Below are 16415 nucleotides of genomic sequence, written 5' to 3' on the forward strand. Positions count from 1 at the left end.
ACTATATTTTGGTGGTTTTTTTTTTGGTTAAATTCAGTTCGGTTACCGATATCTGTATAAATTTTTATTTCGACTACTGATCGCCAAAAGTCAATACAGTCAGCAGGCAGTCTATGACGATTTGGTCTGTAATCGAAGATTTTAAAATCCCACCCCTGCGCCAACGAAGAATATATATGAGTGGGGAAAGAGCCATAATTGAAGACCCAACAACCGAAACCCGAAATTGCAACACCATCACTCTAGACCCAACAACAACTGAAACCCGCAGTCATAACACCCATGACCCAACCATTCGGTTCTTCTCAAGCCATAACCGAAGTCCCCAAATCAACATAACAGGGACATCCCAATTTCAAACCACAATCGGCCATGAAAATTCAAACCTTAAATCAGGAAAATCAAACACTAAAAACCACGAAATCCTACGATTGGAGTCAAGGGAAGAGATTACCTAACAAAACGTGTTTCCCTTTGCTTGGAAACAGAGGAAGCTCAGAGACCCAACTACAGAGCTAGCCGGAGTTGGGCTGAGGTCCATCGCTCCAGGCGCTGCCCACAGCACCACGATGGTAGCTCAACCACCTTGCTCCCTGTCGCACCACTCACTGCCAGAAAACCCTCTAACTCTCTCGGTTTCTCTCGGTTCACTCTCTCTCTCTTTCGGTGACTCTGAAGTACAAGCACCAAATGAGCAGTGGGGAAATTTAAAAACTTTGAAATTTTTATTTTTTAATGTAGAGAGTTAGAGAGTCTGGGTGGACTTGCAACCACCGCTCCAGAACAGCCTCTAGTGTAAAATATGAAGATGAAGTCCTCCTTTAGGGACAGTAGTCATTTACTTTTTGTGTGTGAATTTGTTTTCTATAATTTGGTTTATATGCTAATTTCATGTTGTTTCTCTTCGTGTGCAAATATATTCACAGCAAAATCTATTTCAAGAATAGAAGTAGGATATGGTTATAGAAGCACTATAATTCCTACCCTGTAGTATTTGCAGGAAAATGATGCATCCCCTGATAGGAAGGAAATTCTGTAATCAAAATGGAAAATTCATGTTTTTAAGTGGATGGATGGAACACCATACTCCAGTTAATCTCTTGACTGGATAGAAGCACCTGTTGAATATTGATCAGATGCGAAAAATCCTACCCTGCCCGCAGTTGTTGAAGTTTGATCAGATAAGATAGATCTACCTAAAGAAAATGGAGGTGGTAATGGACGATGAAGATTTATCGAGCTGCTTCCAAGCATGAGGACGACCATTGACATTGTAGGTCTTTCATTGGGATCTTCCTGAACACATAATAATGCGATATGGATCAATCTCAGAGCCTGACTTCGAGGACAAGTGTCGACTAAGGTCTGATCTATCAACTCCAGTCCTTTGTCTTCATTCCATAGTCGCCATGCCTGTTTTATATTGTTTTTAATTATATCAATGCAGTAAACAAAAACTTCATATCTGAACTAAAGATACAGATGAAAATAAAAAGTGATTTACATGTGGGAGAAGGCTTTCTGCATGCTCTGGATGATAGAAGCCCACATTCTTTTTCCCACTTATGATTTCTAGCATTAAAACTCCAAAGCTGTAAACATCGGACTTTACTGGCGCCATGTATCCACTATTGGAGAAAATATTATGATTTATGGCTTCAATCAGTTGAAGAAATGAAACCAGAACTGTTCTAGATGTGATATACTATCATTTTTAGGAAAAGTGACATCCAAACAAGATTTACGAAACAAAGAAGTTCAAAAGGAATGAACCACCCCAACACATGTACACAAGAGGAATGACTTACTATGTACCCACGACTCTGTTAGTGTTGGCTTCTATTTGATTGCCGTCGAAAATCCTAGCAGTGCCAAAATCTGATATCTTTGGATTCATGTCATCATCTAACAATACATTGCTTACTTTCATATCTCTATGGATGATTTTGAGTCGAGAGTCTTCATGTAGATATAGAAGGCCCCTAGCGATCCCATTGAGAATGTTTGTGCGCTTAGCCCAATCTAGTATTCCACTTTTTTTTGGATCTGCATTGTAAATTTGTAATAACAGGAAGGCAAATAGTTGTCTCAGATAGGAGATTTGTGCCTTAGCATTGGGGAAGAAGAGAGAGAGAGAGAGAGAGAGAGAGAGAGAGAGCAAACCAAACAGGAAGGTATCAAGACTGGTGTTGGCCATGTACTCATAGACTAGAAGCTTTTCACCTCCTTCCACGCAGCATCCCAAGAGCCTCACTAGATGCTTGTGTTGAAGTTTGACAATTAACAACACTTCATTCTTGAACTCCTCAAGACCTTGTTTTGATTTCATTGAAAGCCTTTTAACTGCTATTTCCTTTCCATTAATCAGCATTCCCTGGAAGTTTTTTAAACTTTCTCAACCAAAGAAAATTTATCATATGGTAATGGTAGACACACATTGCTATCTGTCACAACATTAGGGTTCACTTGTAGTTCATTTCTCCTAAAACCAAATTATGACAGCAATCTTTAGATGCCATTGATACTCAATTATTGCTATTTATTATTTTCAAATGCAAATTATACAAGAATTTCCAAAAATGCATGTGACAAAAAAACTAGTCAGTGTTTTAACCTTGTAAACTGGTCCAAAACCACCTTCTCCAAGCTTATTTGCATCAGAAAAATTATTTGTAGCAGCCTGCATGGTACTTAAATTGAAGTAATGCATTTCTTCACTGTTGTCTTGATCTCTGGCCTGGATACTTCCTATTGTATGTGAACCTTCCCAGTTTCCTAACATACTTGCTTGGCTCATATCCCTTTCTGAGTAACAAATTAGATTTAGAATTAGTGGCAGTCTAGAAGTACAAATGAAATAGAATTAATTGGCTCGTTCCCCCTTGAGTAGCACGTAATCTACCTTCTTTTCTTTTCCTCTGGTCAAATGATGAATATGAGTACCAAAAACCCAAGAGGGCCGCAACTATGGCAATTGATGATAAAGTAATGATTACGATCTTTGTTGTATTCTTCCCTCCCCCGCCTCCTGTCTCATCATACAATACAAGTTTAAGTTTGGTTACAATATCTTAAAACAAAGATGCATCAATTAATATAGGGATATAGCCTGCACAAATAGTGACAAGTTAGACAAATCCACAAGCACCCCTTTTGCAAGTGTCATTGTTACCACTCAGTAGAAATGATGGATTCAGTATTTCATGAAGGTTCCTAGCAGTGAATGGGGAATACCACTAAATTTGCCTGATAAATGCAAGTTCTAAATCAAACATAAGGGAGAACTTCTACTACATTCAAGTTTGCCAGCTTCAGTGAATGTTTACGGAGCTCCTTTGTCCCAATAACTCCCCAATTCTGAAGACTGTTGTTATCCTTAATTGTCATATATCGTCTGTTTATTTTTCCAATTGTTAGAGATATATCCACTTCAGCGACTCCTACTACTGATAAGATCTTGATGAATTCAAAAGCTCAAGATATCAATCATGATTAAGATGCAAAACATTCATGTTCATATCTTGGATGAAAATATGTCTACAGCTTTTCTTATGTACTGTTTATATAAAATACAACTTGTAATCATTTCAATCTCTTGTAATTGATTTACTTATAAATACAATTGCCCTAACCAGTGTTTGGCAAGGACGCAACACATTCACAACATATCCAAATTTCTTATACCAATCAGCCCCTGTCAACTGATTTTCTTAGATCTACTAAGGTCTTTATCATTTGAGGAATAAAACATTTGATTTTCTAATACTAGTACTTTATGATCAAAAGGTATTAAGATGATTATTATTTCTTTAAACTCAAGCACTGATCTAAAAGTTGGCTTACATGCTCATATTTATTAATCCAAATTATGCAGGGGCCTTACCATTATCGGGCGGTGGCTGTGGTGCTGCAGGCACAGGTTGGGGCGATGGCGGCACAGGTGGTTTCTGAAAGAATAAGTAGTTCTCATACCTTATATTGCAGCTTGGGGCCAAAATGCGCCACCCTTGCTTCTGTTGGCAACACTGATTGGCGTCATTCATCAACTGTCCCAAACAATTGCTGCATGAAGTAGTATTGATATCTCTAGTACACTGCACCAACCCATACCTAACCTCAGACTCCTTACCCACAGGCCGGTTTCCTGCCTTGAACAACATATCTGTTCCTAAAGCTTCATCTATTAGTCCGTTCATTAGAGCCAGTGCTCCAAAATTAGCTTCATTAGGTGAAGTGGTATTCCCTATAGTATTCCACGCGAGCAGCTCTGGTGATGTCTGTTCCACTCCAAAGAAATTAGTATTGGAGTACCTTAACATGCATTCATCGAACCCTATGGTGGCTGTTCTATTAGATGGACACCGACTTGTGATATCTTGAGTCGCATAACTGACACAACTTTGGCAGATACTGTTGTTAACGTCACCTCGGCAGAGGAAGAGGCCGTAGATGCCATTAGAAGTATCGTTATAGAAGCTATTGTTTTGAGAAGCTTTAGAGGATAAAGAATCCAACAGGACTGAGAGGTTTGATTGGAAAGAGGTGCTGGGGGTTTCTTCAGATTGATCTAGACAATAGTGGTAATTATAGGTTGGCTGGCAATTAATGGAGCTCATAAGCCAACATCCTGCAAGTAATAGAAAAAAGAAGGCTTTCTGGAAGAAAAACATTATCCCTCCCAGGCTTCAACAGAAAATGTGTCCATGAACATATTCCTAATTATGGCAGATAATCCATACAAGAAAATAATCTTCTCATGTATCAGAAAACAAGTGAAATAATAATGTTATTGGAGGCAACCTTGGACTACTTGTTCAACTTAGGAAGATAACTTTTCCGTTTGTCTCACTCATAATGATATTATGGAAACCTGTACGACTCCATTGGATTGGGAAATTCAGAATGCGTCCGATGGTTGTGGCCGGCCGGCCGCTGATGTTAGCTAGTCAATTGTCACCGTGGAAACAGTCAAAACTATTCCCTTTGTCTAAAGTTACACCGGCAAGTTTGGATTTTGGATTTCAAAGTACTGGATTTTGAATGTCTAGATTTCAAATCCGTCAATTTTAAAATTCTTTATATATATGTTAAAAAAATAAAAACAAAAACCAGGGTTTCTTACGCTTTTCCTCGGACATCTTCCATGTAATTTCCCACAAGCCGATGACCCAAAAAAAATAAAATAAAAATAAAAATAAAAACAAAGAAACAAAAGAAGAAGAAGAGAAGCCAATGAGAGGTAAATGGGAAGCAGAAGAGAAAAAGAAAAGATCAGAGCTCTCGAGAACAAGAGTGAGATAAAAGAAAAACATTGTGGCCAAATGAAACTCAATAAAAGAAAAAACTTAGTGACCAAATGAACTCATTTAACAACCACGGTTAAATATCCTATCAAAAGCCAAAATCAATAACTTGGAAAGTAGAGGTATACATGCGGATGTATATGCAGTTATCTACTAATTAAGGATATTATTTTTAGATATCCGCGTCCGCATCATTTGATTCATCTTTTACTAATTACATCCATGAGGTTATTGCTATTATTATTGCTATACGTATATTAAGTAATAGGCCTTTCCGGACTATTTTAATTTCTTGGGCCTTTTTTGGGTCTCAATTAGGGGTATATTTTAAATGATTTTAAAAATAATTTGAGCAGATTTTTAGTGTTTTAGGCTTGTTTTAATTTTTTTTTAAGCCTTAATGTTTTGAAAATATACATTATTTTTGCCTTTTTCCCCAAGTGTTATACGAGAAAGCAACACGTACATGAAGTGAATCAGAGAATAAGAGATGAGAGGCGAGAGGAAGAAGATGTTGGCTTTGGGCTCTGATGGCGTCCCAATGAACTGATAAAGTGAATGAGTGAAAAAAAAAAAAAAAAAAATGTAAACATCAGTATTGGCCTGAATCATTCCAACCCAAAAAAGCAAATTTGGTATTTGTAAATCACAATGTAAACCAAATATTTTGACTCTTCTAATTAATAATACATGTGGATAATTCTCACGCTTCCTTTCCACAAACATTTAGGGTCTTTTTAGTATTACGTTTAAAAAATAGAGTTTTTAAGTAAAAAAATGCTTTTGGGTAAAAGCTTTCATTTTTAAGTTTTTACCAAAAGTGTGTTTTGGCCATTTTTAGGCTTTTTGACCTTCAAAGTCGCTTTGATTTTTGATTTTTTTTTTGACTTTTTGATTTTTTTTTTGATTTTTTTTAATTTTTTTTTTCAAACGAGCTTTTGGTGTGTTAAATGCACTTTTGGGTCCACAAACGCAATTCCAAACAAGCCTTTAATAATTAAGATTGCACGCTTGGGGAGGGCAAATCCGCTTTAGGCATCGTGGCTTCTCCTCTACCACGTACTTCTGTCCCGATCAAGCGCTGCGTGTATTACTTCATCAGATTATTATTCAAAGCAGGAGAAACCCCTATCCGGCTGTCCCCATGAGTTATTATAGTCTTATAGAAATATTTAAAGCATGCAAAGGGGGTCATTTCTTTGTTTTTTTTTTTTTTGTTTTATTCAAATATTGAAACAGAAAAGAAAAAATTACAACATAAAAAGGGTGCACAACTCAAACGCAAAATAACCATAAATAAGATAAATAAATGACTCGACTCATCAAGAGAACAAGAGCAGTTAGACTGGGGGTCATTTCTTTAGTTATCTTCCAATAGGCACATGCTTCACCCAATTCCCCGACCAGCTAATATAGCACTGATAAACTTTCATGAAAGAGTCACATATTTAAAACCTACAAATAATTTTTAAGGTAAAGTAGAGAAGGTAATCAGAAAAGGTTTGAATGTTTCCATTCAACATTAGATTTTTGAAGATCATGGACTTTAGAGGCTAACTAGCTCACCCTTCTCAATAAAAAAGCCTATACAATAATCTTAAAGGCCTAAACATTTTCACTGAACACAAGGCATTAATGGTTTTCTCAAGATTACATTTGTCGTTCCTCTCTGCCATTTTCAATTCATGCTCACTGCTGAAGCAGTCGCGCAGCCATCCTTCCTTAATCATTCCTGTTTAAACAACAGGAATAATAATTTATAATTATCATCCGTTCTATAACTCGACAGCGGCTTAATCTCTTTACAATTTACGTAAAGATCTTGCAACCATGACCTATAATTATAATAAAAAGATCTTTACACTAAAATCTATAATCAAATTGATCCACTGGTTGCCCGATTCATGCTATATATGAATACTAATATATATATGTTCTTAAAGATATATAATATATATTTGGCCCATCTTACTAGTGCATTTGTACTTATCAGATGTTTCTTTCTAATCATATATAGTTATGATTATATATTAGTTAGTGAATTAATTTTTGGTTTATCTGCGGAGAATTCAACTGATCTTTTCTCAATTTATGATGGTGGGTCGGATTAGTTGAGACTAAACTAAGGAACTGCCGGAAGTATCTTTTTCCAAACCGAAGCTTAAATATGGCTTTGTCAATGTCGTGTTGTTCCTACTTTTTGTCATCTTTACCATTTAGATTTTTTGTTTTTTGTTTTAAGGAGACTTGTTCAATCGGGCAGCTCCATGTAAGATCCTGTCTCGACTCCATTTGTCCAGACCGGTGCTCAGGCAGTCCGAGTGAATAGGACTTGGACATGTCCGAATACAAACAAATAGGGTTTGAACATACTCTCACATAACAAATGATGCAAACTTATCATGGTGATGTTTTTTTTTTTTTTTTTTTTTTTTTTTTCAATTTTTATTATCAATAAAGAATCATAGACAAAACATTTCATTTAAAGATAGCTATATTGTTGCAAGTGGGTTAAAGCTACTACTAATTAACCTATCTAATACCCGTTTCATATTTTCAATTGAATTAGTAGTAATCTCACATTCATTATATAAGACTACTACGACCAAACGGGCTGAAAATTTTCAATTGGATTAAAGGACAACGTGATGAAAGAGATTTTTTTCTACAGAATCATGGACCAAAGAAGTTTAACATTTCAAAATTAATTGTAGCCTCAATTGCTAAGACTTGGGCAGATCAGTAGCCTTTACATATTTCATTTGACTCTCTAATCAGTGTGCTCTGCTCCCATTGAGATGTCTCTGAGTCAATGTTACTGTATATAAAAAGTGCAGGCTGCGAGGATACTGGAAGAGTGATGGAGTAGCTATTAAGATTGAGAACCACTGAATCCATGGTTGGTCGATCAGCTACATTTTCTTGAATACATAGTAACCCAATATGGATGCATCTCATAATTTCAATTTCTGAGCCTAGCCTTATTGTTGGATCCACAATATTTTTAGCGGTCCCCTCTGTCCAGTTTTTCCACGCCTATAATATATGATTTTGATGGGCAAATTAAACACAGTATTAGATATAAAGTTCTATTATAAATATGATATTCCCTATGTGTTAATTTGTTGCCTCACATAAATAGGTAAAGGGAAATGTTTCCAAGTATGATTGTATTTACATAGCTTAGAAGATCCTTCACATTCTCTTCATTTCGGAAGCAATTGTTCTTCTATCCACTCATTATTTCCAATATTAATACACCAAAAGTGAAGACATCAGACTTTGTAGAGAATTTTCCATACATTACATACTCTTGAGCCATACATCCACTGCATGTCAACATCAATAATATTAGTTTAATTTGGATATGGTAATAGAGCTTTCCATACTTAGCTTGAAAATTGCTATTTTCCCTTTGTTTTTCGAAATGAGTTAAAATAATAGGTAGAAAGTAAACATCAGCTCTTCCTTACTACGATACTTATTGGGTTCCAACAATTCTACTTGTATTTCCTTGAGTTTGATTCAATAAAATAGTTTTGCCATGCCAAAATCTGAAATTTTTGGATTTATTTCTATATCTGAAAGAATGTTGCTAGCCTTAAGATCACGATGAATAATACGAAGTCGAGAATCTTCATGAAGATAGAGAATCCCTCGACCAATGCCTCTTATGATCTTGTAGCGCCTTTTCCAATCTAAATGTGCACGCTTGATTGGATCTACAAGTCCAAGAAACTATATGATTCAATGAAGTAAAATACAAGGAGATGCACTCAAATAAGATATATTATGAATACAATATGCCATAAAAAATAAAAATAAAAATAAAAATAAGAAAAAAGAAAAGGGCAACCATACGGAAAAGGAAGTGATCAAGGCTTGTATATATTTGGCATGAATTCATATATTAAAAGACTTTTGCCATTGAAGACTTGTTTTGTCAATTGTCATCGTGCATGCCTGTGAAACAAGGAGATCCTTCCACACGTATGACTCTACACACAATATTTTGATTGTACGTAGTCATGAAAAGGCTATCTATAGAGAAAGTAACCAAGAATTTAAGAAAAAGGTTTTACTAGTGGCCAGGCTTCATGGCCGACCGGAATTTAGTTAAGCTTTTAGGTATCTACTCGGAAACTTATGAAAAGCTTTTGTTAAATTACCATTTATCTAAAAAGTTTAACATGATATAAAGATGTAAATTTAATTATTTAATCATGATAACTTTAATATTCCTCTTCACGTGTGGATTCAAACTCACTTTTAATAGGTGGTGCTCAATACGTAAAATATTTAATTTAAATGGAAGATGATTTTTTTTTTTGGATTTGAAAAGAAGTTTCATATGTTCCATCCCAACTACTACATTGTCATCTAGCCCTATGATTGTTTTCAATAACAATCAAATCAATGAATATGTTAAAAATCAAGGAAATTTCCTATTTGAGAACTTTTGCTTTCATGGCTAATTAGCTCTTTCTTTGTGTTTGTGTATTCAAGAAATTCAATTAGCTATCAGAGCAGCAGATACAAAAGTTGATTCCAGGTGTCTGGAACCCCAGCAACACACCAATGAGTGCAGTCCATGCCCTTGAATCCATTGTAAGAGGAAGGATGTGCATCTTTTCTTAGTTGTGAGAGATTTGTTATATCAAGCAGATGAACAGGTTTCCTTAATCTGCTTAACACATCTTTCACTACCAATGCTGCTTGTGGCAAACCACCTGGGAATGTTGACCCGCTTATTGGCTCTCTCTCCTTTGAGCAGTTTGTCACTTCTGGCTCGCCCCAATCAGCCCCATTGTAATGAGAAGGAGAAATTCCTTGAAAAATGACTCTAGTTTTTGTCGGATCCACATCTGCATCAACCCAGTTGGCCCAGGTTGTCAAACCTTTGCGAAAAGCAACCATCCTATCCATGTCCTGGACAACCTTATTCTCATCTTCAACATAGTCCCATGGTTGCTTAGGTCCTCTACGGTCCCACCAAAGCCAAGTGTTGAAAACCAGAACATCCATCTCTTTCCACTGGGCGCCATTTTTCAGAGAATCAAGCTTTAGAACTCGACCAACTTGTTCTTCTTCGATGTCTACCAAGTAGTGAGAATTAAACAGAATAACTGACACTCCATAGTCCAGGAAGATGGTGGTAGAAATTGACACATTTATCTGCTCTATGACTTTGGAATCAGGCACATCTGCATGAAGCAAGCATAGTAGAGATTGCCACTGGTTGAGAGTAACGGAGTCCCCAATAAACATGATCTTCTTCCCCCTAAGCCTCTGTAGAAAATCTTGACCATCAAATCTGGGCAAATCACATTCATTTGGCTGCCATCTATACTTGAGGTAGAGTTTATCAGGGCGGCCGTACTTTTGGCAGTCAAACTCCTTGCGGATGTGAGGGCATGTGAGAGAGTCATAGAGAGGGTAAGAATCATCCTTCACCCAAGTTCCTTCATACAAGTTGCAGTGACGTTTTCTCCACTTCACATTGCTTCTTCTATTCTTTGCTAAACAAAGAGGTGTATAAATCACCAAGAAGGCAACAAGGATGGAACAACACCTCTGAGTTCCAAACCCCATCTTTGTTTCTGCACAGAGAGAGAGAGAGAGAGAGAGAGAGAGGGTGCAGGGGGAGAGCCAGAGACTAACACTTCCCCTCACGTGTGGGTTTAAATTCTCTTTTAATAGGTGAGGTCAAACATATAGAATATTTAATTTAAATGAGAGGGGGGAGGAGGGTGAATTGACGGAATCAATGTTCGTTCTCAGGACTTTTGGCTCTGATATGTTAAATTACTACTTATCCCAAAAGCTTAAGATAATAGGAAGAGGTAAATTTAATCATTTAATCATAACTTTAACAGCTTTGCATCTATTACCTTGAAACTAATTAAAGAAGTCTCATTCACTTCATCTTCTAGTTGAACACCTACACTTGTGTTGAGTAAAATGGCTTTAGATCTAAACAACCATTCATATATATTTGGATTGTGAAAGACATTATAGAATCATAATTCACATTGTTAGAAGGCTTCTTTATATATTTTCATGAAGATAATTCGTAAATTCGCAGTTTTGATCATCATAATATATGAAGGAAAAAATGCAATTAATTCTCATGGTTTACTTGATTTGCAATAAGTTATTTGTGGTAACCAAATGTACTCAAAGATCCATAAGGTATATATGCACAATATATATATATATATATATATATATATATATATATATATATATATATATGCCATGCCGTCAAATTCCATCAAAACGTGACAGTTTCTTTTGGTGTACTATGTCCGAGCCAATAAAATCATGTCACGTAACTTATAATAAAAAAATGAAAAAAATTAGTATTGATGTGACATATGTCACAATGTGATTATTAGTATTGATATGCCACATTACCGGATTCTGTCAACTTTTTTACCAACATAGCCCATTTGTTTTTATTTTTTTATTCTTGCATATCCTATGGAGTCTTGTTTAATCAAGTTTCAAACCTCGATGAGTTATTTGTCCAAACCTCAAATCATAAAGACTAATTTTACATTTTTTTCCCTAAAAGAAAAACTCAATAACCAAATTAGCCTATTATAGGGGAGAGCTAAATCGTCATAAATGGTACTGTGGTTTGAAGCAAGGCTGCTAGTTGATTGTAATCTGTAAGTTTTGCTACCAAACAAACAAATATGTTCACATTTATATCTCATGCACGCCATTTCAAACTCTTCATGAATAAATAGTTCATAGTATTATCCCACTAGATAATTAATACTAATCAACCCTATTAGGACGAAAATTAGTCCTGCCAGCCAGGCCCCACCTAAAGCTAAAGATAATAAAGTCAGCCGCATTGAAAAGAAAAAAGAGCAAGAGAAAAAAAGAAAAAGAAAAAGAGAAAAGAAAAAAGAAAAAAGAAAAAAGAAAAAAGGAAAAAGGAAAGCGTTACTTACTTGTCCCGTTAACCACACATTCTTAAGAATGTGTGGATATAAAGGGGACAAAGCTTTGTCCCCTTTATATCCACCAACTAAACCTCCAACTTTCCCTGCAACTTCTCCCAGAAAATCAGAGAAAATTTTCCTTTTCCAATAAAGAGAGAGAAAGAAAACGTTCGGATGCACGAGCATGAGGGGCAATGTTGGTGGCCGGAGGTAGACCTGGAGTCAGCGTTGAAGGGAGGGGTGCAGTGAAATAGGGGCTGGATTTTGTTTGGATACAATATTAAATCATTAGTTTGTAATTTTAAAAATTTAAATAGATATAAATAATTAATTTAATGATTTAATTAATAAGAAATACTAGGAGTATTAACTCTTTTACTAATATAGGCGTACTAAATTGATATGTAGCTTATTCATTGGTACTCGTTACATTTCTTTTAATTAATTATTTTGTTTTTCTCGAATGAATGAGCTGTATATCAGTTTAATAAATTTCCGTTAATAAAAGAGTTAATACTCCTAGTATTTCTCTTAATTAATTTTCTAACACAACTACTACTACCGAAATGGGCAGAAAAATGTTCCATTTGATTACAAAGGACAATATTATGCTCAAAGAAATAGTTGTAGCTGCATACAAACAGGAACAACGAATTTAATATACTACATGGTACAGACTACAGAATCATGTCCCAAAGTAGTTTAACATTTCAAAATATACACTCTTACTCTTCTACAAAGCACTAGCGGGGGTAGAGCTCAGTAATTGAAGCCTCATTTACTGAGGCTTGGACAGAGTTGCTTTTAGATCTTTCATCTGACTCCAAAACCTGTATGCTTTGCTCCCATTGAGATGTTGTTTCCAAGTCAATGTTACTATGCATAAAAAATGCAGGTTCCGAGGGTACTACAAGAGTGATGGAGTAGCTATTAAGCATAAGAACCACTGAAGCCATGGTTGGTCTATTAGCTACATTTTCTTGAACACATAGTAACGCAATGTGGATGCATCTCATAATTTCAGTTGTCGAAACTGAACTTATTGTTGGATCCACAATATTTGAAGCAGTCCCCTCTCTCCAGTTTTTCCATGCCTGCAATATATGATTTAGATGGGCAAACACAATATCAAACAGAAAGTTTTATTATAATTATGATAATTTCAATGTGTGAATTTATTGTTGCCACAGTTATAGGACAAGGTAAATGTTCCCAAGTATGATTGTACTTACATAGCTTAGAAGATCCTCTACATTCTCTCCATTTCGGAAGCAATTGTTCTTCTGTCCACTCAATATTTCCAACACTAAAACACCAAAACTAAATATATCAGACTTTACAGAGAATTGTCCATGCATAGCATATTCTGGAGCCATATATCCGCTGCATGTCAACATCAATAATATTAGTTTAATTTGGATATGGTAATTAATGGAGCTTTCCATATTTGTCTGCAAAATTGATCGTTTCCCTAGATTTTAAGAATGAGTTAAATCTTAGTTAGAACTTTGATGTTTCTTTGGTACAAAGTAAACATCAACTCTCCCCAAATACAATGGAATACTTACTATGTTCCAACAATTCTACTTGTATTTCCTTGAGTTTGATCCAATAAAAACAATCTTGCCATACCAAAATCAGAAATTTTCGGGTTCATTTCTGCATCTAAAAGAATGTTGCTAGCCTTTAGATCACGATGAATAATACGAAGTCGAGAATCTTCGTGAAGGTAAAGAATCCCTTTAGCAATGCCTCCTATAATCTTGTAGCGCCTTTGCCAATCCAAATGTAAACGCTTAATTGGATCTGCAAATCCAAGCAAGTATATGATTCAATGAAGTAAGATATATGGAGGTGTATTCAACCAAACTATCTACCTAAAAGAGATTTGCAAACATACCGAAAAGGAAGTGATCAAGGCTTGTATTCGGCACAAACTCATAGATTAATAGTCTTTCATTTCCTTCCAAGCAAAAGCCAAGGAGCCTAACTAGATTACGGTGTTGAAGTTTAGCCACTAATAAGACCTCATTTTTAAATTCCAAATCTCCTTGTCCAGAATTTGTTGATAGTCTTTTTACAGCTATAACTTGTCCATTGAAGAGCCTACCCTATTAACATATAATTAATAATGAAGTGCATGTAACCACAAGGGATTTAAAAATTAACATGTTTTCACATATATATGGATGGTATCCTTCTCCATAAGATTATATCAAATTACCTTATAAACAGCCCCAAATCCACCTTGGCCAAGCTTATTTTCTTCAGAAAAGTTATCTGTCGCAACTTTAATAGTGCCAAAGTCAAATTGCAAGGATTCCACGCTTCTAATTTCATCATCAGCTTCACAAAAGAAAGTCAACAATCAAATGAATAAATTAGATTCATAATTATTAATGACTAACACAATTTAAAATGTATGCACAAAAAAGCAACGGGTTTTTCAATACTAATGATCGAAATAATATATATCTATATATATATATATATATATATATATATATATATATATATATATTTTCCAAATACCAAATGACACAGTAGTGCTTATTAATGTAATAATTTCCAATTTGTTATTGGCGGAAGTCACCTATCGTCAGAACTTTTCTAATTCAAACCTTATTTTAATTTCCCAAATAATTATCGTCTTGTATATATATAAGTAATTCCCAAATTATATCACGTTTAAAGCTAATAAATGCTGGAAAATTTGTAATTGTAAAAGCCTATAACTTCTTCTAGATCTGCGATAGTCACGAGGCGTAGCTGTTTGACTAATAAATAAAAAAACCGAACTTTTACTTACTTTCAATTTTCACTCTTGGCTTCCTCCTTACTCTGAAGTATATGCAGATAGAGATGACTAGTACAACAAAAGCACCGATTGGCACAATTATAATGATAACAGTCCTGGATGTGTTGCTCTCGCTCCCTACAAAAACCATACATCTCTTCTCATTAGAAGATTTTGAGGGTTGACTTTGGAATTAGAATTACTTCTGGATCTCGAGAAATAATCTTAGTAGCATAAATAACTTTAAACAACATCTTATGACCCCATAATTTGTTTTGTAATGTTAAAAGCATCAAGGCATTATATGGGTACGTACCTTTTGTTGTATTGGTGTTGGTTAATGGTGGAGGAGGAGATACTGGTGGTGCTACTGGAGATGACGCAGTCGCTGTCGAGTTATAGAATGGGTAGAGCTCAAACCTGATATTACAGCTGGGTCTAACGACTCTCCCACCTTGCTTTCCATCACAACATTGTGGAATACCTTCAATCGCCCCACGTAAGCAATCGTTGCAATCTTGCTCAGACAAATCAGGTGTGCACTGCACAAGTCCGTATAATGTTTTAAATTCTGGTGCAGTTGCATTCTTTGCAGCAAACTTGCGACGAGAACCGCCTGCTGCAGCTTCACTCCTTAGGCTGTCCATCAAGGTCCTAAGATCATCGTTGAATTGATTCACGTAATTGGCTGATACGTTGTTCCAGTTCCACATATGGAAACTTGGACTAGTTTCCTCGACGCCAAAAATAGAGCGGTTTGAGTATCGTAACATACAGTAGTCGTACCATCCAATTGCCTCCTTCTGATTTGGACAGCGCTGCTTGAGAAGAGACGTAGCGTTATTGAGGCAACCACGGCAAACATCAGGGTTAGCATCTCCTCTACAAAGTCCTATTGCATGTACTTGATCAGAGCTTTGGCCATAAGAAGAGTTGTAGAAGCCATAGTCTATTTCGGTGTTGGATGAGAGGGAGGGGAGAAGGTGATTGAGGTTTTCCTCATAAGTACTATTAGCGGTGTAGTTTCCCTTGCCGTTTAAACAGAAATGATAAAGGAAGGATGGTTGGGCCACTGCTTGAGCAGTGAATATGAAAATGGCAGAGAGGAAGAGAAGTAATCTAGAGGAAACCATTGCGTTGTGCGTAAAATTAATATAAGAGGCTTTTTATTGAGAAGGGTGAGGCGGTGAGGTAGTATTGGTGCATTTTTGAAGCCTCTGAAGTCAATGATCTTGAAAAATCTAATGTTGAATTCAAATATTCAACCTTTTCTAATTACCTAGTGCCTGCTCTATTTTAGCTTCAAAAAGTATTAGTAGGTTTTAAAAATGTGAGTCTGCCATGAAAGTTTTTTTCTAT

The 16415-nt window shown here is 35.8% G+C and overlaps 2 protein-coding genes and 2 pseudogenes across 11 annotated transcripts; all 4 read right to left on the reverse strand.

The window, feature by feature from the left end:
• Positions 1-304: 304 nt before the first annotated feature.
• On the reverse strand, positions 305-4799 carry LOC132170026 (cysteine-rich receptor-like protein kinase 10). Its single transcript, XM_088512260.1, has 7 exons — positions 3884-4799; positions 2903-3025; positions 2615-2805; positions 2164-2374; positions 1809-2046; positions 1505-1628; positions 305-1413 (listed from the first exon to the last, which is right to left on the reverse strand). Exons 1-7 carry the CDS (start codon positions 4668-4670, stop codon positions 1093-1095), a joined length of 1995 nt encoding a protein of 664 aa, XP_088368386.1. The 5' UTR covers positions 4671-4799; the 3' UTR covers positions 305-1092.
• Positions 4800-8042: 3243 nt separating this feature from the next.
• LOC148589925 (cysteine-rich receptor-like protein kinase 8) lies at positions 8043-9495 on the reverse strand (annotated as a pseudogene).
• A 329-nt stretch (positions 9496-9824) lies between these two features.
• LOC132168769 (protein trichome birefringence-like 38 pseudogene) lies at positions 9825-10895 on the reverse strand (annotated as a pseudogene).
• Positions 10896-12900: 2005 nt separating this feature from the next.
• Positions 12901-16189, reverse strand: LOC132170294 (cysteine-rich receptor-like protein kinase 25). 10 transcript variants are annotated; one of them, XM_088512193.1, is made up of 7 exons: positions 15416-16189; positions 15069-15186; positions 14484-14605; positions 14160-14370; positions 13828-14065; positions 13492-13642; positions 12901-13353 (listed from the first exon to the last, which is right to left on the reverse strand). In XM_088512193.1, exons 1-7 carry the CDS (start codon positions 16187-16189, stop codon positions 13003-13005), a joined length of 1965 nt encoding a protein of 654 aa, XP_088368319.1. In that variant the 3' UTR covers positions 12901-13002. The 10 variants fall into 10 exon arrangements, with proteins under 10 accessions (XP_088368319.1, XP_059437201.2, XP_088368313.1 ...); XM_059581218.2 differs by having other exon boundaries at positions 15069-15194; positions 15373-16189; XM_088512187.1 differs by having other exon boundaries at positions 14484-14611; positions 15066-15194; positions 15373-16189.
• Between the last annotated feature and the right edge of the window lie 226 nt (positions 16190-16415).

Source organism: Corylus avellana, chromosome 1, assembly GCF_965113065.1.
Source record: "Corylus avellana chromosome 1, dhCorAvel1.hap1.2, whole genome shotgun sequence".
NCBI lineage: Eukaryota > Viridiplantae > Streptophyta > Magnoliopsida > Fagales > Betulaceae > Corylus > Corylus avellana.